Source organism: Salvia miltiorrhiza, chromosome 3, assembly GCF_028751815.1.
Source record: "Salvia miltiorrhiza cultivar Shanhuang (shh) chromosome 3, IMPLAD_Smil_shh, whole genome shotgun sequence".
Taxonomy (NCBI): domain Eukaryota; kingdom Viridiplantae; phylum Streptophyta; class Magnoliopsida; order Lamiales; family Lamiaceae; genus Salvia; species Salvia miltiorrhiza.
In genome coordinates this window covers 59,376,915-59,404,826 of record NC_080389.1, presented here as the reverse complement: position 1 = coordinate 59,404,826, position 27,912 = coordinate 59,376,915, and the positions used below count along the sequence as shown (strand labels likewise).

The 27,912-nt window shown below is 35.3% G+C and overlaps 4 protein-coding genes across 8 annotated transcripts; 2 read left to right on the top strand and 2 right to left on the bottom strand.

The window, feature by feature from the left end:
• Positions 1-379: 379 nt before the first annotated feature.
• Positions 380-3,817, top strand: LOC131014926 (probable serine/threonine-protein kinase PBL7). The gene is made up of 5 exons (XM_057943105.1): positions 380-706; positions 1,804-1,997; positions 2,160-2,349; positions 2,577-2,968; positions 3,075-3,817. The coding sequence occupies exons 1-5, from the start codon at positions 622-624 to the stop codon at positions 3,339-3,341; spliced, it is 1,128 nt and encodes a 375-aa protein (XP_057799088.1). The 5' UTR covers positions 380-621; the 3' UTR covers positions 3,342-3,817.
• A 154-nt stretch (positions 3,818-3,971) lies between these two features.
• LOC131014887 (uncharacterized) lies at positions 3,972-11,849 on the bottom strand. The gene is made up of 18 exons (XM_057943031.1): positions 11,217-11,849; positions 10,427-10,496; positions 9,741-10,325; positions 9,507-9,656; positions 9,307-9,420; positions 8,980-9,038; positions 8,739-8,805; positions 8,551-8,602; positions 8,357-8,449; positions 8,142-8,225; positions 7,636-8,000; positions 6,761-6,822; positions 6,020-6,089; positions 5,528-5,608; positions 5,291-5,392; positions 4,839-4,963; positions 4,555-4,642; positions 3,972-4,387 (listed from the first exon to the last, which is right to left on the bottom strand). The coding sequence occupies exons 1-18, from the start codon at positions 11,285-11,287 to the stop codon at positions 4,274-4,276; spliced, it is 2,352 nt and encodes a 783-aa protein (XP_057799014.1). The 5' UTR covers positions 11,288-11,849; the 3' UTR covers positions 3,972-4,273.
• A 5,848-nt stretch (positions 11,850-17,697) lies between these two features.
• Positions 17,698-21,401, top strand: LOC131014932 (CDP-diacylglycerol--glycerol-3-phosphate 3-phosphatidyltransferase 2-like). The gene is made up of 7 exons (XM_057943112.1): positions 17,698-18,289; positions 18,798-18,895; positions 18,996-19,046; positions 19,401-19,514; positions 20,371-20,427; positions 20,513-20,598; positions 20,751-21,401. Exons 1-7 carry the CDS (start codon positions 17,842-17,844, stop codon positions 20,872-20,874), a joined length of 978 nt encoding a protein of 325 aa, XP_057799095.1. The 5' UTR covers positions 17,698-17,841; the 3' UTR covers positions 20,875-21,401.
• Positions 21,402-21,863: 462 nt separating this feature from the next.
• Positions 21,864-24,866, bottom strand: LOC131014922 (probable protein phosphatase 2C 38). Of its 5 annotated transcripts, none has more exons than XM_057943100.1 (5): positions 24,683-24,866; positions 23,789-24,315; positions 23,618-23,661; positions 22,441-23,058; positions 21,864-22,359 (listed from the first exon to the last, which is right to left on the bottom strand). In XM_057943100.1, exons 4-5 carry the CDS (start codon positions 23,020-23,022, stop codon positions 22,129-22,131), a joined length of 813 nt encoding a protein of 270 aa, XP_057799083.1. In that variant the 5' UTR covers positions 23,023-23,058; positions 23,618-23,661; positions 23,789-24,315; positions 24,683-24,866; the 3' UTR covers positions 21,864-22,128. The 5 variants fall into 5 exon arrangements, with proteins under 5 accessions (XP_057799083.1, XP_057799081.1, XP_057799082.1 ...); XM_057943098.1 differs by having other exon boundaries at positions 22,441-23,045; XM_057943099.1 differs by lacking the exon at positions 23,618-23,661.
• Positions 24,867-27,912: the final 3,046 nt, after the last annotated feature.

The window sequence follows — 27,912 nt, the reverse complement described above, 5'->3', positions numbered from 1 at the left end:
CCTAAACTAATGTAATTTTCTATAATGAGATTGATGTACGTCAAAAGGTTTTTTGGGTGCATTTGATCGCTCTTTGAAAGAATAAAATTCATTTTGCAATGTCGTTTTTATTTATTTTTTACGATAATTGCAATCTAATCGAAAAATAATTTATGTCTTAGATAATTTTAAGTGCACCAAAACGTTATATGTCAGTATGCATATTATCTTATATAAGCTGTTTGTCAGCTGATTCTCAAGAAATTCCAAACCTTATTTGATTTGTATTTAAGATTTTTGAGAAAAAAACAAGAAGTATACCAAATTGCAATTTTGAAGAGTTAATGGTCTTGTTAAGAATAAGTCAAGATAGAAGGGACCAACAAAGGAGAAATGAACCGAGAGCGAAAAGGTCCAAACCAAAAGAACCCTGTCTGAATTTTAACTTCACTCTCTCTCTCTCTCTCTCTCATTCTCTACACTCCCTCAAATCGTGTTTGGCCTCCAATTCTTGGCCCCCCCACTCCTTCTCGGCTTCTCCATTTCTTCCTTTTTCTTTTTCTTCTTTTTGCAGAGTGTAATTCCTCTGTTATTTCCTACATAGGGCTCGCATTCTGATAAAGGGGGAGAGAGAGTTCAGAAATGGGCTGGTTCCTTTGTTCTGGAAAATCGAAGAAGAGAGTAAAGAGAGAACATGATAAGAAGTCGGATGATCAGATCCCTTCAGGTATAGATGTTTGTAGAAGTGGATAGTAGAGGAAATATCTATGGGATATTGTGCATTTGGTGTGTCAGAATTCTAGTTTCTCTTTATCCCCCTTTATTATATCTTTTAATTTATTATTTTGAATTTATATATATATATATATATATATATATATATATATATATATTAATTTTCGCTTGTGGGGCTTCTATTTTCTGCATTTTCATGTGGAAAAAATGAGCCAGGTTCGATCGTATGAGCAGGATTTTGGGGTTTATGCAATTTATTGATCCAACTTGTTTTGGTGGAAAGAGCTGTTTTTTCAGTACCGTCGATTGTATTTTAATGGGGTTTTATGTGAGTTTAAGGTCCCCCCCCCCCCCCCCCTTTTGTGTGTGTGTGGGGGGGGGGGGGGGGGATATATAATGAGCCAAGTATTGTAGATTTGTGAAAGAATTAAGCTAATTGTGATTCGTAATTTCTGTGTAAAGATTAAATCTTTGCAGATTATGCACCAACTCAGTTTGCAATTTACTTATATTAAGTGATAATTTTAGCTTAGCTCATGTTAAAATTTGCACATTATGTCTCCGTAGTTCTCTCTCTAATAGTTTAATCAGATTGTTCTGAGATCAGTTGTGTGAAAGTTGTGAAGGAGTCTCTGTTGTTCCTTCACGATTTGTCACGGGCAACTGTAGATTCATTGTGGTCGCTCTTTCTGTCATCTGCTCTTGTTTGGCTTCTTAAGCTCTAGAAGGTGTTGAAAGCCCCGTTGTACTAGTGTAGTTTCATTGTGTTATTCGTTGAACGTTATTTGTGTTTCAGTTGCATTGTAGTGTTAGTATAACGTTGAATTTAACTTCCTGACTTTCTACTATTGAATAACTACCATAAGGGCCGCATTGAGTTTGAATTAAAAAGCCATTCTTGCGTTCACATGTAAAAGTGTATGCTGTTGATAGTTGATAGAGTAATGGTGGAAAGGCCGTGAGCTATCAATAGTTCTGCATTAGAGATATCAATCGTGCTAGGAAACTCCAGCTATTCGTCGCATTTTGTTTTCTGTATTTCCTTGCATTTTAATATGGATCTTGATTCTTTTTGTTTCCTTATGGCAGAAAAACTAAAGGCGAATCCATTGTTTGATGTAAAGAAGGAAGCTTCTAAAGACGGAGGATCTGGTCACATTGCTGCTCACACGTTTACCTTCCGTGAATTGGCCACAGCTGCCAAAAATTTTAGAGCTGATTGTCTTTTAGGTGAAGGTGGATTTGGCAGAGTGTATAAAGGACGACTAGAGAGCACTAACCAGGTTTTTCCCTGTTATTCTTTTATCTGTTGAATCAAAGCAGTTACTTATTTTAGATTGAACATTTAAATTATACTAGGTGGTTTAGTGCCTGATAGTGCAACGTTTTCAAATGACACTGTGGGTTAGTGTTAAAACATGTTTCCTCTGTGCTCCATTCTGTAGGTTGTGGCTATAAAGCAACTTGATCGCAATGGTTTGCAAGGAAACAGGGAATTTCTTGTTGAAGTCTTGATGTTGAGTTTACTTCATCACCCGAACTTAGTGAACTTGATTGGATACTGTGCTGATGGAGATCAGAGACTCTTGGTGTATGAATACATGCCGTTAGGATCGTTGGAAGATCATCTACACGGTATGTCTTACAAATTCTTTATAATTCAATATGCACGTTTCACATGATGGACTACGAAATGTAATTAAAACCCTGATGACTTCATTGATGAATTACAATATCAATTTACAAAGTTTTCGGTGCTTGGCTCTGCTTTGATAAAATCATATTGATTGCTTGAGAATTATCGTTTGGTTGCACTCTTTTACTGGTGTGTAAAGTTAATCCATCATTCATGTACATGACAGACCTTCCACCAGATAAGAAGCGTCTCGATTGGAATACAAGAATGAAAATAGCTGCTGGAGCAGCAAAGGGCTTGGAGTATTTGCATGATAAAGCGAACCCACCTGTTATTTATCGAGATCTAAAGTGTTCAAATATTTTACTCGACGAAGATTATCACCCCAAGCTCTCTGATTTTGGGTTGGCCAAATTAGGCCCTGTTGGTGATAAGACCCATGTATCCACTAGAGTGATGGGAACATATGGATATTGTGCACCCGAATATGCCATGACGGGGCAGCTCACGTTAAAGTCGGATGTCTATAGTTTTGGAGTGGTCCTTCTAGAAATCATTACAGGCAGAAAGGCTATTGACAATTCAAGAGCTGCCGGGGAACACAATCTTGTTGCATGGGTAAGACATACGTAGTATAGTGAGATTGTCCATGTTCTGTTTGTTTAATGAAAAATGCGTAGGCAACCAACTGATTATGTGACTGTTCATGCTTTCCTTTTTGCAGGCTCGACCTCTATTTAAAGACCGTAGGAAGTTCTCACAAATGGCTGATCCGATGCTCCAAGGCCAGTATCCAGCTAGGGGATTGTACCAAGCTCTTGCTGTCGCTGCAATGTGTGTACAGGAGCAACCAAACATGCGCCCTCTAATGGCGGATGTGGTGACGGCCTTAACTTATCTTGCTTCACAAAAATATGACCCCGAGACTCAGCCCATTCAAAGGCCAAGTTCAGGCTCCTCAACTCCAAGAATGCGAAGAGAACAGCGATGATATCGGAATGCAGTCGATAAGCTACTCTTAAGATTCCCCATGCCATGAACAAAGGTTTGTATAAACCCAAAGTAAGTGCCCCTTGAGAATGGTTTGAAGGATGGATGAATATATTGAACTTTTTGATCCTCTCGAAGATCCGCAACCACTGGCTGCATCATGTTGGGTGCTGTTACGGAGTTTGGATTTGTCATGAGGTTCGTTCAGAGCTGTCGTTGGTTCTCTTTAGTTATGAAGAAGAAGGTAAAAATGGTGAAGCCCCCATCCGAGTGATGATGTTTTTGTGAAGAGTTTCCTTCTGTTGTTGTATGTAGATTTTTCTTGATTCTTTGGTCTCTCTCTCTCTCTCTGTCTCTCTTCTCTTTTTTGCCTTATTCAGTTATTCCTCCTCTTTTGCAGCCCTGTCTCTAACGTGTACTTGAAGATCGTGTATTTAAATGTTAATACGAATGGCTATAAACATCATATTGCTTTCATAAGCCTTCAATTATGTTACTGCCTTATATTTTTAGGATCTTGATGTTTATGATGGTATAATAAGTCCAAAAGCCCACCTAATTATATGGTCGAGTATCATAAATAAAGACTACTAAAAGTGATAACAAAAGCAATTTTGAGGATACACAACTCTGCACATAAATTTTGTAATAATATCTATGCAACAGCAACCATTCATTATGAAGATGTTTGTACAAGAATAACAGCATACTATAATTTGATCAAACCTCTAAACCCCCATGTTCCTTGTCATAATTCTTTACTCACCAACCAAATTATTGTCAATGAATGAAGAAACAAAAAATTCAACCTCCATGAGTTGTCTTTGATCGACAATCATACAAAAATGGAGAACTCTTCATGGCCCGAGAAGTAGCTTGATGGATCCTCACAGCTTCTAATGCGTATCAAGATATACAGTTGCCTCGACTCCCTTATACCTTCTCCTGCGCCTCATGGCCATTGATGTCGTCCTGCTTCAAGCTTGAATTCTGTCCCTCATTTTGTGATTTCTCATCATTTGGCTCATCAGCGCCCGTTGGCTTCTCCTGCACATTCAATTTTTTTTCATTAAAGCAGAATAGACATGGCAAGTGAAAGTATTGGAACTGCTTTCTATGTGCAGGTGACATAAGTTTCAGCATTAGCAAGAAGATCTTTGGCGCGAACCAACTTTATATCACCATTAGTATGGAAAGCGGATTTCATTACTCACCTTGTTCCTGTCACGCCATCTAGAAAGCAAACTAGTCTTTCTTGTTTGAATCTCGGGTGAGTGGTCTTGATTACTTTGCTGCGTGGATCTACAAAGAAAATACATATAACCGTGGATCACTAAGGACGCTTTATTTGAGGAACGGAATTTGTAATGATAGGATAAAGACGGTGGAATAGGTCAAGAATGGATTAAGAATAAACAATTATACAGCATAAAGAAATTTCAGAATATGAAAAGAAAATATTATTCAACTAGGTAATAAATTTGAAGAAGTAGGCTACCGTGGAGAAGGCTGTGCTTTGTTTTGAACCGACTGGTACTGCAAGGTGGCCTCGAGCATGGACTCTGCCAGGACTGCCCTCTTTTCCATCTCAGCCAGGGTAGCAGATGCTTCTTCGTACTTTTCCTGCACGTGGTGGTCCCAACAGCGTGATGAGATCTACAGAAGGCACTAAAGTATCGCGCACAAGATAACGTCTGATAATATGCATGGAACAGTAACCAGCTTAGTTTGTAAAAGCAAACATTAGGTTTCCTAATATGAGAACTAAGATCAGATAATGATGGTATTTGCATCGATTATGCTGTTTAAATGTAGTGATCAATCGCCTCGGAAAAAAATAAAAATGTAATGATTTAGAATCTACTGTTCTTGGACATAGATCAGATTTGGTGATTCTAGATTCATTGCATAGAAATTGATGAAGTATGTACTATGAAAAAGCTGAGAAACCTGAAGCACTTGAGCAGCATATCTCTGGGCAGCAGCATCTTGCTCGGCAAACATACGGGCATCTTCAGTCACCTTCTGTTCTTGTTCTACCCTCATTAAAATCTGTGAAGGAAAACAACAATGCAATTTTGTATTAGACAAAAAGTAGAGATAGAAACAAAAGAACAAAAGAAAAGAAAAGAAAAATGAATAGAGAGAGAGAGCACTCAGAAATTCACCGAATCTAGTAAAATCTACCTGAAGCATGGCATTCTCTTGTTCCTGCTTATCAGCGAGGGCTTGCCGAATTTCAGAGATTTCTAGCTCTAACTGCTCAACCTAAAACCACATACCAATGGCCAGACATCAGGTTGGATAGTTTGAATTAGATTGGATGACAGAAGCAATATCAGACTGCAGCAGGTGCAAGATTATAATGAATTCTGCTGATTTAAAACCAACTATATCCTCGCATATACAAGTTTCAAAGTGCAAAATATCAAAGGCATTGTAGCGAATCATTCTGTAAGACCCCAAGGTTTGGCCTGTGATAGCATACTCATAAAGCTTCTGCTAACATAAGATCATAATGGCCGGAAGGAAAGTATATATATTTCAAAAGAAAATCGATTCACTAAATTTGGAGAATTGTGAATAGCTAGCATGCACCAATATACAGTAATGTACTTCACAGAAGGGCCATGTTAAAGAAATAATTTCAATATCTAAGCACATCAAGCTTATTAATACCCTTGCACTCAATTGCCGCCGATTATCCTGTTTGACCATCTCCATTAGTGCAGTTTCAAGCTCCTCTGCTCTGTAAGAATAAATTAAAGACTATGCATCAACTATAAGTAAAGCAGATAAACCACAAAAATATAAGAATTAAAATAATACAATTCAGTAACATCAGAAGTGAAATTCTTTTAAAGAAGGATAATTTGAAATCCAAAATATACACTTGATATAATACAAGGAACATTGTTTGCAGAACCTTTATCTCTCTGATTCTACGAATTTCACAATCAGAATATCTCATGATTTAACAAGAAACTTTTTTATTAGGAATATCAGAGAGGATAAATCATAAAACACACACACACATATGTGTGTGTATATATATATATATACATATACATATATATAAGAGAAAGTATCAGAACAATGAAGGAGGCATATAAAATCAAGTGGATCTCATAGAAGTTTGAGAAAATTTCTGACAGGGAACCAAAATACCTTGAGCCTAAAAGTCCACTTTGGTACTCTTAGTCACGAACCAACATACAGCGATATGTTTATTTTGCAGAGACTAATTACACAAGGCAAGGCTAGATGCTTACACAGAACAAAATTTAATGGAGTAACAGTCAAGAGTAGAGATTATTTTAAGAGTTTGGAAATCTTAAAGAGCCACGTGGGTGGGTACTCAACCAAGACTGAAATAGTCGATTATCCTCAGAGAAGCTGCCAAAAAATAAAGTCATCTACCTTAGTTCAGCAGATCTTTTGTCCTCAAGCAGGTTGCACAACTCAACCTTAAGCCACACCACCTGAAAAATACAACCAAGGCTCAAAAAGTTAAAGGGAGGATAAGATGTTATGACCATACAAACATAAAAATAAGACAGTCCAAGCACAATCAATATAAACATAAAACCTAGCATATAATGTAAAGCTGCACACCAGCCATTGAACTTGATAATCAGTTCAGTGATTAGTATAACGAGATCTTCTAAATTATAGCAAATGACAGTTATTTTGGCAATATTGATGTGTAATTCAGATGTAGCTATTACATTGAAAGTGCTTGGTATGAGGTATTCAAGATGGGGGGGGGGGGTACTCTTTCGCACCCACTTCCATTTCCAAAAAGTAGGCAACGACCCGTATCCCCAAGAAGGGAGGAAACCAAAGTCATACTCATATTCATCCCCCACCATTATAAAACCCATAGACATTCCCATTCCCATTCCCTTTAAACTACCAATCAACTCTTCTTCTTCTTTTTTTAATCATCAAATAAATTGTATATAGTTAGTACATAATTTTAATAAGAGCTTCAGTGGAAATAAAATAATGTCTCTTAGGGCAGTGATGTCTTAGAGATGCATCACTAAAAGGATTAGAGATTAATGTAGATTCAACTCTCCACCTCTTTAGTGATAATTAGAAGAAGCAACTGTTTTGTGGTGGTATTAAATGATGACCATTTCATAAGGGTCATTGTGAAAGTTGAACCAAGTCAATTAATTCCAGGATTCTCTTCAAACAAAATGGTGTGAGTGACACAGAGAGGATGAAATGGGAAAACAGAACCTATTGAACGATCAGACAAAGGGGTCACATATGTAGGAAACGGCTACCTGCTCTTTGAGATCTTTTACAGGATCTATCTCTTCATCATGCGATATGTCACCATTCATCTGCATATCCCTTTGTTCTGGTTCATCAACACCTATAAAACCAGGATCCTTTTTGAAACTATACAACTTAGAAGCTAGACCCTGGGAAACCTTCCAAGCTTTAATGTCCTTTGATCTTTCTTCTAGTGAAGCCTTCACAGCTGGTCGATGTTTATTTCTTAGTTCTTGTAGTCGCGTTTCCTGAACATTTTGATAAGCCATACAAGCTGTCAAGACAAGTTGACTACTATCGAAAGTAGAACCAGCGAGTGATTGAAGCAGTGTGACTGCATCTCCAGCATCCTTGGTTGTAACCAATGCAGGTCCTACACAAAACTGAACAAAGATAAGACTCATACGATAAAAGGGTAAATAAACTTTTCATAAGGCAAAATGCACAAGAGTTTATGAATCCAAATTTTGATTTTATATCAAATAAATCAATTGGAAACGTCACTAGGCTGTACCATATAACTCCATCAAAGCAAGTGTAGTCCGGAATAGCATGACACGGTTCCCTTCAAAGAGTAGCACATCCCAGACTCTAAGCACTGAAGGCACAATTAATCCATGAGATTTAATATATATTAATTTATAGAGGACAACAACAAGAAACAGAGTGCAAAGGTTTTAACATGGCAAGCTAAACCATATACAATGGTTCAAGACCGATAGGACTGACCGCTTTCCCATGGAAGCATATTCATAAATATTGTGAGGAACCATGGCCCAGTCACCCATGCCACCTCCACCCCCAGGTAATCGAGATGGTTTACTGCAGCACAAACAATCAGATAATGAGCAGAAACAATGGCCAAAAGAAAGTCTGCCAAGGAAACGGCGCATATCTAAAAATAGATAAAGAAAGGGACTAACCCAATTTTGGAAATTTTTCACGCACCAAGTCCTCAAGAACTAGTTGGTCAACCTGCCAAGAGAAGACACAAGAAAGTCTAATTATATAATGCCATTTGACTATGATCCACTAAAACAGATTGGTTGGTTTCAGCTCTTATTTATATTAAGTAAACAACTTGCAAAAAAAAAAAAAACACAAGGAGTACCTGTGATTCCAGCATTTCTTCTGAGTAATACCCATCGAAATAGTCATCTAGGACCCCCACTAAAGTCCTGAAAGTCAAGCAACTTATATTTCTGCCTAATCCAATATGAACTATTGAACATGTATAATTTATGCATTTTTAGGAAGCAAAAATTAGATTGTCACGCAAAATGCAGCATTTTAACAGCTCCATTAATTATTCAATATGCAAAAAAGATAGTAAAAAAACCATCTCAACTAACCAAAATGCATTTTCCTCTGGCATCAAAAGCAATAACAAGCCTGCGAAGAAATTCATGGCCTGCATAGATTATAAATAAAATCAGAGCTGACAAATGATACTAGCATGATCTTGGAAATACAGCAATTAGCAAAGAATGAAATCTGAATTATTTAACCAAAGGTGAGTAAAATTTAGCAAAATGAGTGCAAGTTGTCTGGTATTATCCAAAGCACAAAACTTTTGTAAGCAATAAAGGCGAGGATTTAGAATTGGCTAAGCAGTCAATATCTTGAGGATGCAATCTGTAATACATAGATTTTTTTGTTCATGAATGCGAGAATAATACCTGGCAATATCCAACAGAGGGATTATGACGGGCATAAGCAGTAAGCAAACGTCTTAAAGCATTTCTACCATCCTCATCCAGAGCAGGATGACCAGGAAAAGTCCGAGGTAAGTCCTGTTACAAAATCAATAAAATTGGATTTCTAATAGTTCTATCTAGCAAAAAGAATGATACTCAATAGGTAAAGAAGAATAAATAACCTTCTCAATCTGGGCTCTCCATTTTTCAGGTATACCTACACACTCTAGTTCTGACTCATGATTCCTGTCCTCATTAGTCTCAGGAGATAGCAATTTGTAATAGTAATTATCTAATCGGCGTGCTCTAAGACCAACAAAAGCTTGCCAGAGCTGTAATTTCAAGAGATGTGATGAATAGATAAAAGTGTATAAGAGAAAAACACTCAAGATAGAGTTCAATTAAGCGTAATCTACCTCTCCCCTTAGTTCCATAGGAACCCCGCCTTGAACAAGACATTCCAGTTCTTCCTTCCACGGAGGCAAAGATTCCGAATGAGTTGCATGGCCATCAACCCCTGAGTCCAAAGCAGGAGTGGTGTCTGCTGAAAGGGATTGTAGATTGGGGTCTGATTCAGATCTCTCCAAATCATAAAACTCTTCGTCAGAGTCTTCTTCAGATGCTCCTTTTCCAGGTCTAGCCTCTTCAATGGCAGAAAGTTTCTTTTTGATGCCGGATACTGGCTCATTTTTCATTACATTTATTTTTTTCACACGGGAACTCATCAAATCCTCTATGGCTCGAAGAGAAGGTCTGATTTCTGCCCATGTTTTGACCTGATGAACTTTGGTTTCAGATGCAGATGGTGCATCTTTATTCTCTTCACTCAAATTTTCAGGCTTCCTGCCATTTGCATCTTTACCTTCACCACCATCTTTTGAACTATCCTCAGCAGTTGATTCATCATCACACTTTGCAACAATGTAGTCACCAGATTGAGTAGATTCACATTGCCTTCCTAGAAAATCCTTCCATCTCTCTGACCTCTCCTCCTCCTCTTCCTAAAAGCAGATTAAATAAAATAAACTTAAGTTTTAAGTAGAAAATTTAAAAAAATATTGACCTGAAGATTAAGTAGAATTGTTAGAGAGGATTAGAAAACCTTGTATATATTTGCATATTCCCTAAATCTTTGAAGATGCTGAGGTCTCACTGCGAACCCATAAGCATCCCTGTTTACTCAACTCAAAGGGAAATCAAAATAGCCGAGTCAAATGCCGAGTCATACAAGAAAATAAAACATTTATCCAGATACAGTTGCATTCATTTTACCTAAATCAAGTTTCTTTGCCAGAGAACCTAGCCAACTAAAAGAACTCCTTTCATTCAAATACTATGACACTCTGTCTAAATTACTTTTTTTTTTAGAACCTTGTTTAAATTACTTAATCTCTCTTAATACCACAAAATGCAAATTTGTGATGCTTTTGACTATTCCACACCTAGAATTAGCCTACAATGATCCGTACTCAAAACCAAAAACGGCATTAGCCATTACGATATAAGCATTTTGTAACTCACCTATGCAACAATTACATATCCACCACCTCAAGCATTTTACCTTGATCACAAATTTCAAATCACTACCACTCAAACAACCACACACAAATTTACATCTATAATCTCTATGATTCATCCAAAACTAGATGATTCATCTCTTCCCATTCAGTCATCATTCTCAAACATGTATTCTTTAACTGTCGGTGGAACAAATCCCCCGGATCGTAAACCGACAGACACATTTCCTCAACGATAAAGTGGCAGATCAAAAAGAAAGCAACACAGGGAAAAGAAAAGGATTAAAAGAGCTACTCCAATTAAGTCCAAGAAACCAAAATGAGGGCCACGCGGCAAAAGATAAAAGCAAGGTAGCACAAAATAAACCCACATACCTCTTGTGATCAAGCGAAATCGCTGGAGCTGGGTTCGGGCCAGCCGCCGCCGCTCCTCCTATGATCGTCATTGTCGGAACCGATATCCAAAACACCCAACTCCGAAAAAAGAAATCTTTTTTCCCACTTCTACTTCTCTGGGTCCTAGATTTTCTCTGAAGCCCGATTGATCTGCGCAAATCTCGGCCTGGAATTTCTGCAGCGGATTAAAGTGTAGATTCGATAAATGAGAAATGGGTCATCTTATTTTCTTGTTTCTTGGCTACAGATGCAGTCCGTCAGCCTCAGTCATCGCAGCAGCAGCAGCTTCCACACTAGAATTACTGAATTAGTACTGGGTGTGTGGGTGGGGGGGTGTGGGTAGGGTCGGGTGTGGGTATGATCACATGGAAAGCGCGAGTTTACCGTCGAAGAGAAATCTAAACATGTGTAGGGGTTGTTTCTTAGCACGGAATTCCAGAGAAAATTCAGCAAATGGAGTGAATTTGCAGGGAAAAAAAGGTAACTGTAAAATGGAGTTGACAATTTTGATGCATTCAATTTTGGATACTACTGTAGTATTTTGTGTTGCTATCCAAAAGGTTTGAAAATTCTATTTTTCTTCTTGGAAATTCTTAAAAATACACGTTAAATACTGCAAAGGTCTAAAATTTTGCATTAGGATAAAATTTTATAGATGGGTCGCTTCACATAGTATTTTTCTGGATTCATTCATCTTTTTCATTCTACTCATTTTAAATTTCTCTCTTATTAAAACCTAGTACGATTTTTCTTACAATATATTTCCACCGGCTAGGTCGCCTTATTAAACAATAATAAAGTCAATTTGCTTAAAATTGCATTTGTTTTTTTTCCCGCAATAAGACAATTAAAATCTAATTAAGTTTTGTTATGTGATTCTAGAAGAAGCACTCTTTCTTTCTCTAAAATTTAATTTGGAATTTTATCAGAATCACAAGGGAAATACTAATGTTTTTTTCCTTCAAAAAGAATTCAAAATTCTATAGCATTTACCTCTCTTTCATGTATATTGATAATGATAATTGATAATTGATAATGATAATATTATTATGGTGTAATTTCAATTGATATAAACTCGGTTAAGTAATTTTGAATCATGACACATTCGAATTTGCATTTCATACTTTTTGGAATTATGGTTCATTGAATTGAGGCCTCCAAGATGAAGACATGTTGATTGATACTTAAAGATAAGGTTAAATGGCTACAAATTATAAACTATTACTAGTATGTATTTTTTTGTTCATTTACTATAAAATTTATGAACTAATACACAAATTTTAATAATTTTTAAAATTTCTCCTAAATTAAATATTTTAATCGAAACGAAATTGGTGTATCATTGGAATTTTCTAAAACTCATTTTAGAAAATTCTAGCTCCATGTCTAAAAATTTCAATGACACATTAGTTTTGAGTTTATCAAAACTTTAATTTTGAGAAAATTTCAAAAATCATCAAAATTTGCATATTTATTTGCCAATTTGATAGAATATGAAAATAAAAATCTGAATTTACTAATAATCTGTACCATAAATTTAGAACAAATTAACCCTTCAAAATATACAGTTCCTCAAACTTAAACTGGACTTTATTTGACCTAAATTTTTAAAAGGAACAAAAAGAGAAAAAACTTTAGTTTGAAATTTTATGACAAGACAATAAAGGCAGTAAATAATCATGCTCAATTATTTGCAGATACATGTAGGCCCCTCAAGTGCTGAAGATTGTAGTACTAGTAAATAAAGTTCCAAATTTAACTTGTCAAATCCCATTTAAAGATTTATTCAAATACATTATATTTGGGGAAATAATAGGTGGGGAAGGTGATTTGGTATATTCTTGCACATTTTCCTTTCAAAATACAAATCTCCAACTTTGGGCTCTTTTTATATAAATTAGGCATAATCTTTATAACATTTTCACAATTTTTGAATGCGTTGTATATTCCTCCCTTCTACTTTATTTCATGAATATAAAAACGAGATTTAAATATTAATCCAACGTTAAAACCAATACTGATTAAAGCTAGTTTGTTTGGTTTTTATTTTTTTTAGAATGTTTGTTTGGTTTTTTTTCCCAATAAATTTGAAGTTGAGATTTAGACATTAATTTAATATTAAAACTCAATATTGGTTATGGATTTTCGAAACTTATTGTGTGGATTATATCCTCATGTTATCAATTTCATCGTCGCATGTCTGCACGATGCGGACTGCGGACTACTGGCATACTTTAATAAGACAATTGTAAGTGTTCTAAACTCTAAACTAAACGGCATAATTGGTATGCAGGAATGGAATGAGAATAAAATGATGATTCTTGCATCCATTCTTAATCCTTTGACTGATACGATTTTGTATTGAGAACATCATTTCTGATGAAATGCATATTCTCATGTATTAGAGTATAATGCAGATCAGTTTCCATTATTGTATAAGTTTATGTTATTGTAATTAGTTAGCATTTAGTTAGAAATTAGTTAGAGCATCTAAGACAACACATGTTAGTTAGAAGTCAGTTTTGACTCTTCACTCTTTATATATATATATAAATTACATAAACATATAAAGAAATTTTTAAAGACCATGCGACGGATGACACGAACCCAAAACCTTAATTTTTTAGCATTAACCTCCTATCACTAAGTCAACACACGCATACTAAACTCTTCACTCTTGGTGTAATGTGGATGCGTTCATGCATCTTTGTAATTAAGTTTTCAGATTACATTATATAGAAAATACTCTCACTCCTATTCATATTCTTATCTCTAACTTGGAGTTAACATGGAGCTGGAGGTCATTGTGTTTGTTTTGGTGATAATCTGATCATTTACAGTTCCAAAAAGTAAACGAAAAATCCCTTTCGTAGTAGTATTGAATCTGAATATCGAGCATTGATCAATGTTACTACTGAGATTATTTGGTTATAATCAATTTCTCAAGAGCTTGGAATTGCTATTCGAGTTCCACACAAAATTCGATGCGATAATTATAGTGAGGTTGCTTTGGCCTCAAATCCTATTTTCTATGCACGCACCAAACATATTGAAATAGACGTGCGTTTTATTTGCGAAAAAGTTCAAAATAAGTTTTTGGAGATTGGCCATGTCACTGTTGTTGATCTGATAGCAGATCTGTTCACTAAGCCTCTCTCTGAGCAACGATTTTGCATGCTTCATGCAAAGCTCAAACTTCTTTTTCATTATACTCCTAGCTGAATGAGCCTTTTTTTGATGTATATTAGAGTATGGTGCATATCAGTTTATGTTATTTCAATTAGTTAGAGCAGTTGGGTCAACATGTTATTTAGAAGTCAATTTAGACTAATTTCATTATTGCATACTAGCCATCACCTATGTTTTTATTAGACACTAATAGGGCCTTTGTAAAATGTTTTATTAGAGTGTGAGTAATATGCACCGTACAGATGATCACATATGAGATTGTGTTTAATCTTAGATTTTATAAGATTTCAAAACAAAATAAAGATATAAAATCAATAAAGTTGTACTATTTCCGTCTCATTGATAATGATTTATTACTATTCGGTAGAATTATTGAAAGAAGAACTTTTAAAGAATAAAAGTGATAAAAAGTGGTGGAGCCACATTTTTTTTGTGAGTGAAGGTGGTTTTGTTTATTGGAACAAATCATTATCAATGGGGCAAATGAAAAAGGAAAGTGAATCATTATTAATGAGACGGATGAAGTATTTATTTTCAAACAAATTTTCTGTGTCTACATATTCCAAATAAAAGTGACAATTATTATGATTAAAATTTTACGATTACAAGTGACATTGCAAAAGTGACACGATTTTTAAATTTATATTTATCCTATAACAAAAAGGCAACAGTTGCAAAAATGATAATTGTTCTTTATAAAAGTGACAATTCATGTTTGTGTGCGTGTGATGACCAAGTAGTAAATAATTGATGTTTGAAGCTAAATGTGTGTTCAATCTTTAAAATAATTGATGCTTGAAGCTAAATGTGTGTTCAATCTTGAAATAAAAATGACAGTTCTTACATATAAAAAATAATTAGCTCAAATAAGGGTAAAATTTTGATTTAGACTGGATCAAGGTCAACCCGCGCACATGTGCCATAGTAGGGATATGCTTCAATTCAATTTTTTTTGCTAAAATCAAATCAAACCAACTTTATATTTAATTAAAAAAAAATCATAACGAACCAAATAAATTGAACCAAACATATCGAAAATTGAATCAAACCAATTTGAAAAGTATAAATAACCCCAAAAAACCAACAAATTGATTTTTTTTGAAAAATGACAAAAAAAAGTATTAAATTCTATACTTAATATCAAAAGATTATAAATAAATATATAAATATATAAATAGGGATATTATATATATATATATATAATTCAATTTTTAAAAAATTGAACCGAACCCAATTGAAAACATCGAACCATATTTTAATATTTTAATTTAAATCGATTCGATTATTCAGTGTACACATAAGAACAAAGAAGTGTGACTCAATTATGAATATATATCATCAATTCCAAATAGGATCCTCTGACCCAAATATGGTGTGTACCACTGTGTACCACTCTTAATTTCTTTTTAATTTTTAATTATTTGTTATTCAATTTTAATTTATTATGCTTTAATACAATATAAAAATAATTAACAATGGTTCACTCATCCAATTATGATTTATAATTGTTAGAGTCAATGTTGATTCCGACAATGTTGGGACCAACGTTGATAACATTCGTGTTTTCAATGTTGGGTGGAATGTTGATAACATTCTTGGTGTCAACATTTGTGGGCTTCAACCAACATTTCAGAGTCTGCCTTGACTCTATACTTTGACTCTACATTGGTAATTGTATATATTTAATCTTTACCTTCAAGGTTTTATTATTATTTAGTTGTGAAATAAAAGTTTTATGCTTGTTGACCACGTTTTCAATAAGTGGAAAGACGGTTATACATGGTCCAAAGTAGTGGGGTGTTAGTTCCTACTTTTAAGGAGCCATGATCTTTCAACCAACATTCCAGACTGGTCGACTAACAGTTTTTAAAGATGGATTGCAGCGGTTATAGGAAGGTTTTGAAAGTGAAAAGTGGATGAAACTAACCACAACATGAAGACCTATAAAAGCAGTAAGAAGCTTCAATCATTCTTACGTTTTGGAAGTGCAAAATCAGAGACCTAATATTCACTCACAACCAACTCGTCATTTTCTGCTGTAAACGTGACACCGGTTTTTCAAGGATTGCTTTGACGAAGGAGACTTAAGCAGCCATTCTGTAAAGTTTATCTTTGTATCGACAGGAAGTCGAAAGCAAGAATTGAAGTGCAAGGCCATTGGAGCGTATCGGGTTGTTTGTTTTGTCCGACTAACTTTTGTTATTCAGCTGATTTTGGTGCTGTGATGTATCAACATTCTAGTGCAGAAAGTATATAGGTTGATTTGTCTTAGGCAGAAAATTATGGATAGATCTCCAAGAGATCCAAATCTGTACTTTATTTTGTTGTTTCAACATAGTGTTTTTAGCCTTGAGGCACTCACGGGTTATTTGTAAAATCCGTGAAAAAATATTCCTGTGTGCTATTCATTTTCGCTGCGTGTTGGTTTCAATGTTATTAACATTCTGTTGATAACATTCTTCCCAACATTACTCTTTTATTTGCACAGTTTTACTTTGTTGGCATTTTGGGGCACTAAACTTTTTCAATAATTATTTTTTTATATTTATTTGAATTAATAATAAATTATTTGGGTTCATTAATTCAAAGTTAGTGATAAATATTAATTACACTTCCTAATATAATACTCCCTCCGTCCCATTTGGCTTGTCCCATTTAGTTTCGGCACGGTTATTAAGGAAAATATTATTAGTGATTTAAGTGTGTAGGTAATAAAAGTATAAAATTGACAAAGTAAGAAATTAAGAGTGATACACGGTGATACACACTACATTCTGGGACAGATGATATTATCTGAATCAAATATGAATTTAGATTTATATATGGATACCATCTTACAAATTAGATTTAAAGAACCCTCATTTTCTTTTGAGAAAAAATATCAACGAATTAACATGTAATTTTCTAAAATACTCCCTCCATCCCTAAAATAACTTCCTCTTTTTTCATTTTGGGGCGTCCCTCAAATAACTTCCTCTTTCTTTCTTTCCATTTTTGGAAATCTACCCCACCACTAATAATACTTTATTTATTCATATTTTTCACTTTTCACCACTCCCAATACTAATTATAACACTTTTCACAACTTTCAATAATAATTATATCACTTTTTCTCCACTATCAATACACTTTACAACTTTTTATTAAAATTCGTGTCGTCCCCAAAGAGGAAGCCATTTCAGGGACGGAGGGAGTACAATTTTATACAAATCGACGAAGCCAAAAAAAACTATAGGTACCGCTCAGAATGTGACACCAAAGTCCACATGAAATACGTGTAGGAGAAAAATTAGGTCATTATCGCACACGCAAAATCGATCGTAAAGATTTGCGAAATCCCCATCCTCACCACTGCTAACATAAGCCGCCCTGCTAACTTGAGCCTCCCTACACAATTTAACTCCGCACCACCAGTATGCCTGGCGCTCTTAAATTCACCAATTCTGTTATCCTACACCCCCACCAACCCTATACATTTCTCGTCCCCTCCTCCTCCGCCACCACCACCGGCCAATCGACGGCAACTATCCGGCTAAATCACTCCGTCGGCTGGTGGCGCAGGAAAACCGCATTCTCGCCTCCGGCGCACCGTAGAATCGCTTCGCGGAGCGGCCGGGAACATCTCCTATTCTCATCGGATTCTCAAAACGGAGAAGTAGATAGAAAGTTGTTTTGCAATTCGAATACTAATTTCGGTTCCAAAATGTGCGCCACCGTCGATGGCAAGGCCGAGAGCCAATCCGACGTGTCGTCGCCCACGCAGAAGCTAACCGGAAAACCGCCCGCGCAGCCGGCGAAGCTGCTTACATTGCCTACGATATTGACGATTGGCCGCGTCGCCGCGGTGCCGCTCCTTGTAGGCAGTATGTTTCGAATAATTGCAAATCGTAAAATCTTGTTATTTCATGTGTTTATTGGGGGGGAGGAGTGAATATGTGGTATGGTTGATTATGGACTTCTTTTGGAAAACATCGCGTCTACGTTTTAATCTCGAATTATGCGATTTTTCATATGATTGAGCACAATGTATTATTGGCTACTTTTGCACAATTTCTTGTATCCTGATTCCATATTTGTGCTCGAAGGGTCGTGTCATCTGTTGTATAAGGTTGTTGTATACTTCACGTCGGCTTATGAATGTTGCGAATATAACATCATCATCTCATCTCGTGGATGACAACCCAGTCTATTGGCTACCGTTAATCAAGCTGTAATTTTTACTGAGAAATGCTCAATCAGTTTTAAATGATTTTAGTGATTGGTGACATAAGTCCTAAATTTGGTTTGAGTGTGCGTTCTATCTATTTTATGGTTGCTGTTTGTTGTGTATATGGAAGTCATGAGATTGACACTTTACTTTCAACGGATTAGCATTTTATGTTGAGAGCTGGTGGGGACCTGCTGTTACAACTGGTATTTTCATTGCGGCAGCCTTTACAGATTGGCTCGATGGATACCTTGCTCGAAAGGTGCAGTCTTTCTAGACCCGGAGCTTCTTTGAGTCATGTGATTATGCTTCTCTTTATTTTCTTTTTTTATCTCTTTCTGATGAATTTTTTTGTTTGATAGATGGATTTGGGAACTCCATTTGGTGCGTTTTTGGATCCAGTGGCAGATAAGGTAACCGTAACACTAAGAGCAATTGGACTCACTTGGCAGAAATAGAAGTCTCGATAAATACATTCAATATGTAAATAAATAACTGATGTGATAAGACATTTGAAAAAGAAATCTTCAAATTTGGTATCATATGAAAAAATTGAAAGGTTACATTTTCAGAGGAAAACTGGGGTACTTTTTCCAAGGGTACACTTAATCGAAAATCTGACTCAAGGGGCACACTTTAATCTATAAAGATGCATATATCTTGCTGTAGAAGTATTGTGCTCTATTTATTCTGTTGGTTGACTTATGTTGAAATATCTAAGGACTGTTCCACATGTTCATTTTCTTTCTTTTCTAAAATGAATACAGCTTATGGTTGCTGCCACATTGATCTTGTTGTGTACCAGACCTTTCGAAGCTGGTGGGTTAGGGCATGCACCATGGTTGTTAACTATACCTGCTATTGCTATAATTGGCAGAGAGGTAAGAGCTTAATACTTTCTTCTTACAGAAACAAATTTTATGCCTTTTCTTGCATATCCATGCACAAGATTAAAATTTTCATCCTTAGCTACCTGTGCATCTACCATTGAATTAAAGATGTGTCTTGTATTGATGCCAAAGGTGCTACCGCAATAATAATTCAACCACTCTCTCTTTCTCGTGTGTTAATGATATGCATTATGCCTAGAAGAGGAAGTGAAGAGGGAGTGGGAAGTTAAAGTTTCTTATCCTTCTAATCCACGATGTTTGGTATAGTTGCAAGGAACAATGAGTTAATTTTCTCAGAAATAGGACAATGATACTTGGTTATTTTTTTACTCCCTGCAATTCTATAAATTATGAATTTCGGAAAATTGTAAATCGGAGGAATCATCTCGCTCTCTGACTCATGCCTCCTTCTAAGCAGAGATAAGAGGTGGTTGACACTTTCTGAATCCCCTCCCTCACCAATCCCTCCTACTGATTTGCAGTTGAGCTTATATCAGGATTCGATATGCTTTAGAATAATATCATAATGACATATTTAATCTTCATATGGGGAGAAAACATTCAGCTACCAGCTTGAAATGTGTATGGGATATCTCTGGTATTTCATGGAGCATACAAACAAGAAGAGAATTTCCTCTTCATTCTTTTCATATTTAGATGTCATTAACAGAGTTGGATAACTCATTTTGGCTTTGGACAAGTGATTTCTTCACTACATATATGAAAATCCTGTTTTCTTCACCTTTAATTTTGCACTGGAGATCCTTTTATTCAACGCATAAGTACATGTCCATGTTTCAATTTGGTTTAGTTCTTGCATTTACATATTTATTATGTCTACATGTAGATTACTATGTCCGCTGTTAGGGAATGGGCTGCTGCTCAGGACAGAGAGCTTCTTGAGGTTTGAAGCAATGACCTTGAATTGTAATTAAAATTTATAGTACTAACAGATTAACTCATCTAAACTCATTACTTCACTTTTGTAGGCTGTTGCAGTCAATAATTTGGGGAAGTGGAAAACTGCCTCACAGATGAGTGCACTAACCATCCTCTTGGCTGCCAGAGATGGCAGGTTCAGTTTTCTTCTTTTACTTCATATAATCCAGCTTTGTTCAATTGAATCTATCAAATATAAATCCATATATATATATATATATATATATGATTTCGTGGTTTCATTGTTTTCTGAAATGAAATTGGTGTTCCGTCTTCCTATTCCTGCAGTATCATTGGAGCCAAAACCTTCGCTTATTCCGGGGTTTTGTTGCTATATATTTCGGCATGGCTTGCCTTATGGTCACTGGTCGTGTATATGAGTAAGATATGGAAAGTGCTTCTGAGGCAGTAACTTCGCATACCAATTTTTATCTTGGTTCGTAGCAATTATAACGAAGAATGGAGGAGCGAGGACATCCTTACCCGTATAAAGAAGAGACTGTTCTAAATATGGGTGAGTAAGTGCTGCTCCGTTTGAGATTCTTTAGCATCAACTCAGTTCTATCGCGGAACAGCTTTGTGTTCCAATTATCCAAAAAATATACGAGACGAAATAATGCCGTCGCTCTAGTGACCTCTCATCACGGATGTAATGAGCGACGAGCAGTAGGTGGCATTCCGTGTCTTGCTCAGGCAGTATTTTTTATTTTGGCCAAGAGTCACTGCAGATGCTTTACATGCATGTGTTGCTCTGTTTAGCAGCTTGGTGGCTGATTTAGGCTTAGTAATTTGTTAGAAGTGCGAGAATGCTCGTTAAAGAGTTAGGACAAGATCAAATTTGATGTATTATTGTTATATTTGTTATTAAATGTACTATATAGGTGGTATGATAAAATCATGAAGCATAATAATGCTTGCAGTTGAAATTCGACTTTTAAACTCAGTCGCACTACTAGCTTATAAGTTACTATAACATATATTACGAGACAAGTGCAGAATTTTCAAAGAGTTTGTTTGTTTGGTTTAAAAGATGAAAAGTTTTGTAATTGATTCTTTTTAAAAGAGATAGATGCTACAATAGGTACATAATTTGTATTGAATCACTTGTCCATTAGAGAAGTTAGTAGTAATTTATGAGTTAGTTTGCTTTCAAAGCAAGCTGGTGAATTATTTGGAAACTAATCATATGTATCTCATAACATATTTGTCTGAAATGGGATTCCAATCATTTTATTGGAGAAGGATCTTATGTATCTCATAACATAAAATAATTTATTTATCTCTCTCCATACACAAACTCAAATGTATGAAGCAGGGAGTAAATAAATTTTAAACCAAGTAATTTAGTAATATATCCACAATTTACTAGATAAGCGCCCAAAGAAGTTAGATAGAAGCCTATGCAGATAAAAGACTCAATTTTTTTCTTATTTCATTATCAGTAATTCATCTGTTTTTCCTGTAAATTGGTGTGTTTCATATGCCAGTGAGCAAGAAAAATTTCAAGAACATCAGTCCCTCTGCATCTTCCTGGCATAATCATTAACATATATCAAGTATTGTGAGATACCAAAAGGCAGCTCTATACATCTGATTTGGTAACTTTCCTTTTTCTTCACTTTTGATGAAACTTATCAATAACAAAACATGTTTATACCATTCTAGTCTACGTGTTGGCGTCTCCGGGTGCTACCCCGCCTCCTTTTATTGAAAGAATCGGCCCCTGAAACGAGCTCCGACTGATCAAATGGGAGTCGAGGAAGAGGACTATTACAGTGATGTCGTCATGGAAATGTCTTCTCACTCCCCTGACGATCTTTTTCAGGTCCGAATATCTCATCTCTCTCTTCTTTGCGGCCTCCTGGAGCGCAGCTTTTACAAGCTTCTTGGCAACACCCTGAAATGGGACGGGACTCTGCCTGTTAGTGAGATTTACTCGAGGAAGAAAAACGAGCTTTTTTCAGTTAAGAAACCGTACATTGCGTGCAGAGTGGTGAACAATGTCGACTGCCTCTTGATTGCTAAGGTGTTCCCATAGACCATCCGAAGCAAATATAAGAAACTGATCTTCGTGTTGAAGTTTCTGAACGTGTATTGATGGCTCGGCCAACAGGATTGGCTTCTCGAAAGGGTCTGGAATTCTGAATTTTGCTAACAAAGGTGGTTTATTGAACTCTGCTTTCTTTAAGTAGGCGTCGCCTATTGATCTGGAAACCTGAATAAGACCCTTGACTCGCCAAACCTTGTGCTTGAGAACGACGATCTTGGGATCTTCCGGGTGCAGCGAGCGCAACTCCTCCCGAACAGATTCAATACTTGCGTTGTGTTCATCTGATAATTGAACGGCTTTCACCTGTTTACCAGACTTCTCTAGTCTTGCTAACACCACCCTGGAATCTCCAGCATTTGCAGTGTATATCATCCCGTTGCATACTACGCCTACTAAACAACACGAACCCACAGACGCGATTTGTGGTTTGATTTCCCATTGCTTTTTTACCATAGAAAGAAACTGTTCTTCCGTTTCTAAATATGCATTTTTTATAACATCCGCCGACATTTCTTGACTATCTAATGTATATCCTGCATCAAATAGCTGGAAAGTGAGTAAACCATGAGTTTTAGACAGTTTCTCATAAAAGGGACTTCAAAAAAATAGATCAAGAATTGTTCCAAAAAAAAAAAAACACAGTAGATCTCAAATCACTTTAAGCTTAGACGACATTTCCAGATTGGGATTACATAAATCGTTTTACTAAGACAAGCTATGTACACTGAACTCAGATACTAACACAACACAATACATGGATAGAGCAGCATATTCATTGTATTATATTCAATAAAATTATCTAACATTACATGTAAAGACCGACAGAAGCAATACGCGCACACACACTATATTCAAAATGCAACTAGTTCAAATATATTCCTAATTTAATCATAAATTCCAACATGATGTTAGGAAAGAATTTTACAACAACTATCTAAGGTACATGTCATTAAACTAGTTATCATCCAATATTCTTCTTCAGCTTTTGTTCAATGATTAAACATAGACGTTCACTTGTATTACAATTGTTCTGTTTTCACAATAATATATACTCAACGAATATTTTTCTGAATTAGTGTGGACGACCTAAAGAGCAGAATATTACCAGAAGCGCATAACTTTATGGAAAAGAAAGTCCAGCACATTCCACTGTAAAAGAAAGTAACATCAACTAGAAGTCCAAAAAGTGTCTAAACTACCATAAACACAAATGAACAACAGTAAAATCGCAACACGTTGAAGACTATAATAGTAACAAGGAGACAAAGGTGCATACGTTTAATATTATCGAATAGATGATTGTTTATAAACCGGGAAGCTTCAGGGCCAGCATGCCCGTCGTAGATTCCAACAAATGTCCCTCGAGGGCCAGACTCCATACAGCTCATCGGCCCCGACTCTACTTGGCATTGATCTTCTAATACATTATTTGCTTGGATGACCGCCATTGAAAATTCCCCATGTATATGTTGTCCTATATCTTTGTACCACCACAACCCGTCCACACGACCACTGGGGTCGCCCCCTCTATTGCTGCAATTCTCCCCTCGACTCTCCACCGAGGGCCGCCAACAAGGGGCGACATACTTTCTCCATGAATTTGTCACCATTGTACTCATGTACAATTTATCACTCAACAACTTTTCCTCTTCTCTTCACCAGACCAGACCAGACCAACCCTCAGCCCCAATCTTTTCTTTTTATGTACAAAATTCAGACATGAATTCTGCCCCAACCTCAACCCTTTATGATCAAGCCCAATATCACAATTTCCGAATGCAGACAAATGTAAGCACCACCAATCTGTATTATGCCAAAAAAAAACTAAATAAATAAACAAAAACAACTAAATTGAGGTATACAACAATGAAACCAAAAGCCAATATTCATTGCACATAAACAACATAAGCTACAACCACAAACCATACCAACAACAAGCAATTCAAATTTTCAAATTTAAAGAGTAAAAATTAACGCATAAAACTTAAAAAGCATAATCAAGAATCAAAGCTAAAGACCACAACTTAACAAACCCATTTCAACATTGAACTGAAACAAAAAAAAATTCCTAAAACTGAGGGCCAAAAATTGCATATATTAACAAATAATGGCACAAGGGATAGATCAAGAGATGGAAAGCAGGAAATATAGAAAGAGATAACGAAGTTACATAGAATAAATTAGTAGAAGCGAACGTGTATGATCAAATTCCAATGGGCTATTCTGTGCTGACCGGTTTCTGGGTTGGGTTTTTGGGGATTTTCATTTGTCAATTTATATGAATTTATAGGAATTTGTTTTTTACCATGAATGGAGGGTTAGGAGATTCTGACTTTGACCAAGAACACACCTTTCTTTTAGGCAACTTTTTCTCATCTCTTCCCCTTATTTTCTTTTTTAATTTACTAAAAAATTAGTAGTCCTAATTTTTGAAATATTCACTTCTAACATTTTCTTTCCAACCCGTTTAAAAAAAAAAATCATTTTCTTTCCAACTTCTTGTGATGCTTCATCAACACGAAAATAAGAGAGTCATCTTATCAATTGAAACATAATAAGCACGTTGACGTTGGTACAATACAAATATTCACCTATTCTATTTTTTAGTAAAGAAAATTGTTTATTAATTTATGTATATAAAACCCAAGTCAATTGCTCAAAAAATTCCGACCAAAACATCATTAATGTAATTATTAATAATATTTAACTTAATTATTAATTAAATATATATAATATCACCAGCATCTTAATAGATTTTCTTTTTTATCTTTAATAATTTATGTAAATTTTTGCATATTTCGTTATTTAAAGGTAATCAATTCAAATATAAAATTAGCACACATCTTTTGGTAGCATATATTTTATATATAATATATACGTGGGGTATATAAATTAATATATAGATATTCTCATATTTCTTTATTTAGAGGTAGTCAATCCAAATGTAAAATTAGCATACATATTTTGATAGCATATATTTTAATATATATAGCTGGGGGGGGGGGGGGTCACGTGAGAACTTTAAATGTGTGAAAACTAAGAACCATCATAGCCAGCGTCAAGCTCTATGGTAACCGAAGTTATGGGTGTTGTGCATGGCATAGTGATGAGCATGGAGTTTGGGCTTGCACCGATTGCGATATTCACTAACTCTAATGGCTAGACAGGAGGAGGATCGAGCATTTTTGCCCAATGACATTCGGGACATATTGGATGTTGCGAGGGAGAATTTGGTGATTGGCGTGTTTCACATGTATCGTATGGCAAATAAAAACCGCACATTGTTTAGTGCAATTTGTGCGTTACATTGAGCATCCTATGAGGTGATTTCAAGATTTCCCTAATTGGCTTAGAGATATTGTACGCAATGATTTTGAATAAATACCACAGGTTCCGTCTAAAAAAAAGTTGGAATCATGGTGATTTTAATTTTTGGCAAATCTTAATTAAATAATCTGAATCGTGATTATTCACGGTCAATTGGTCTTTATTCACGATCAATCGCTGTTTATTTACGACCAACCATATCATTATTGACGTGAATTTCATTGAAAATGACGTGGGTAAAATTCATTTTATTTTTATCATGTTATTCACGGAAATCGTGATTCATTCACGGCCAATCGCTATTTATTCACGACCAACAATGTAATAATTCACGACATTTTTCATTGAACATGAATATGAGATTTCAGTGAAGATGAAAAGTGATGTATTTATTGAGATTTCATTACCAACATGTAATTATTCACGAGAATTCTCATTGAATATGAATCTAGAATTTCATTAAAAAGGGAAGGTGGTGTAATTATTGAGATTTAAAATAATCTATGGTATGTATATAATTGGTCTTAATTCTCACTACAACGTAAAATTCTAAATGGAGCTAATCCCGTGAAACCACACTTGGGCCAGAATGCTACCCTAAATAATTCGAATTGGGCTTAAATGTGGTTCACGAACGTTGAAATTTAAAATAACTAATTTATTTCTATAAGCCTAAAAAAATTGGGCTATTTTTATAAACCGTCCTAAAATAGTGGCATAAAAAAATTTAAACTCATCCTTCATGATACATTCGTTCTATTATTTATACTTTTGTTAGTTTTTATAATTGAGATTTAGAAGGTGTAGCCAATGTATTTTAAGATTTATGACACCAAGGATCATAATTATATACAACTATCTCAGATGTGTACTTGCTGAGGTGCTCATGCGCTGATCAGTTGTCGCCGCGAGTTTACTGATTGTTTCCTTTCTTGTGTCTTTCCAAATCCTCTTCGCCAGTGGAATACACTCCGTACAACACCAAAACCATTTGACAATGACACCCTAACTTTCGTATAAAAGCTTTTGGTTTGGACGATACAAAATTGATTGTTAAAACTAACTTTGGTACAATGTTTAGTATCTATCTCAAATTTTCAATTGTCGAATGAACATTATGTGAAGAAGGCTTCGAGTTTACTGATAATAGTTTTGATTTGGGCAAAACTGAAATTTAGAGCAAAGTTGAAAATGGTAAAATTTATGTATTTATGCTACAATTTTATGGAGTTGAAAAAATAACGAAATTCACTAAACGTTTGTGGATTTACAACCAATTAACGTCCAAAAACTATGTTGCAAAATACGGATCCATAAAAAGCAATTACCAGTTCTAAAAAATCTTTATAGACTAATACAAACTTTGAAAGAAAAGTATCTACATATTTTGGTTGAAATTTTAACTAGATAATAATGATCATTAGATAAAAATATGTTGACAAATATCTTGATCATTCATTTGATACCTCTTCAATTATAAAATAAATCCATCTTCATTTTAATGTTATTATATTGATTAGAGCTATTTGATAATGTTATTGATATATTTGATACTCTCTCCATCCTTCCTCATAAAATGTGTTTGTTTTATGTGCGCGTGTTGGCCAAGCGGTAAAGGGTTAATGCCTAAGGCTAAAGGTCTTGGGTTCAAGTCCCCTGTGTCCCGCCCTTTTAATTTCTTTATTTAATATTGTAAATTTATATACATATATATATATATATATATATAATACTCCCTCCATCCACAAAATTTATTATGATTATAGTGTATTTATTGACTAATAATGTGCTCTAAATGTGCTTTTTCTAGATTTTTCTCCACCTCTTTTAAGACACTTTAGATATGCTTTTTCTAGATTTTCCCAGTTTCTTATCAGATTATCTGAAGATTGACTAATAATGTGCTATTTGCAAGACCACTCACTTGACCCTAGATAGTAGAGATTTATTCAATTGTAAATTAGTTTGGTCCGATTGTACTTGTTTTAGTATAGTTTATTATGTACTCAGTAGCCATAATTTCGATGGTTGGATCGTTGAAAATTTATATAGATAATTGATTTCTTATTCATT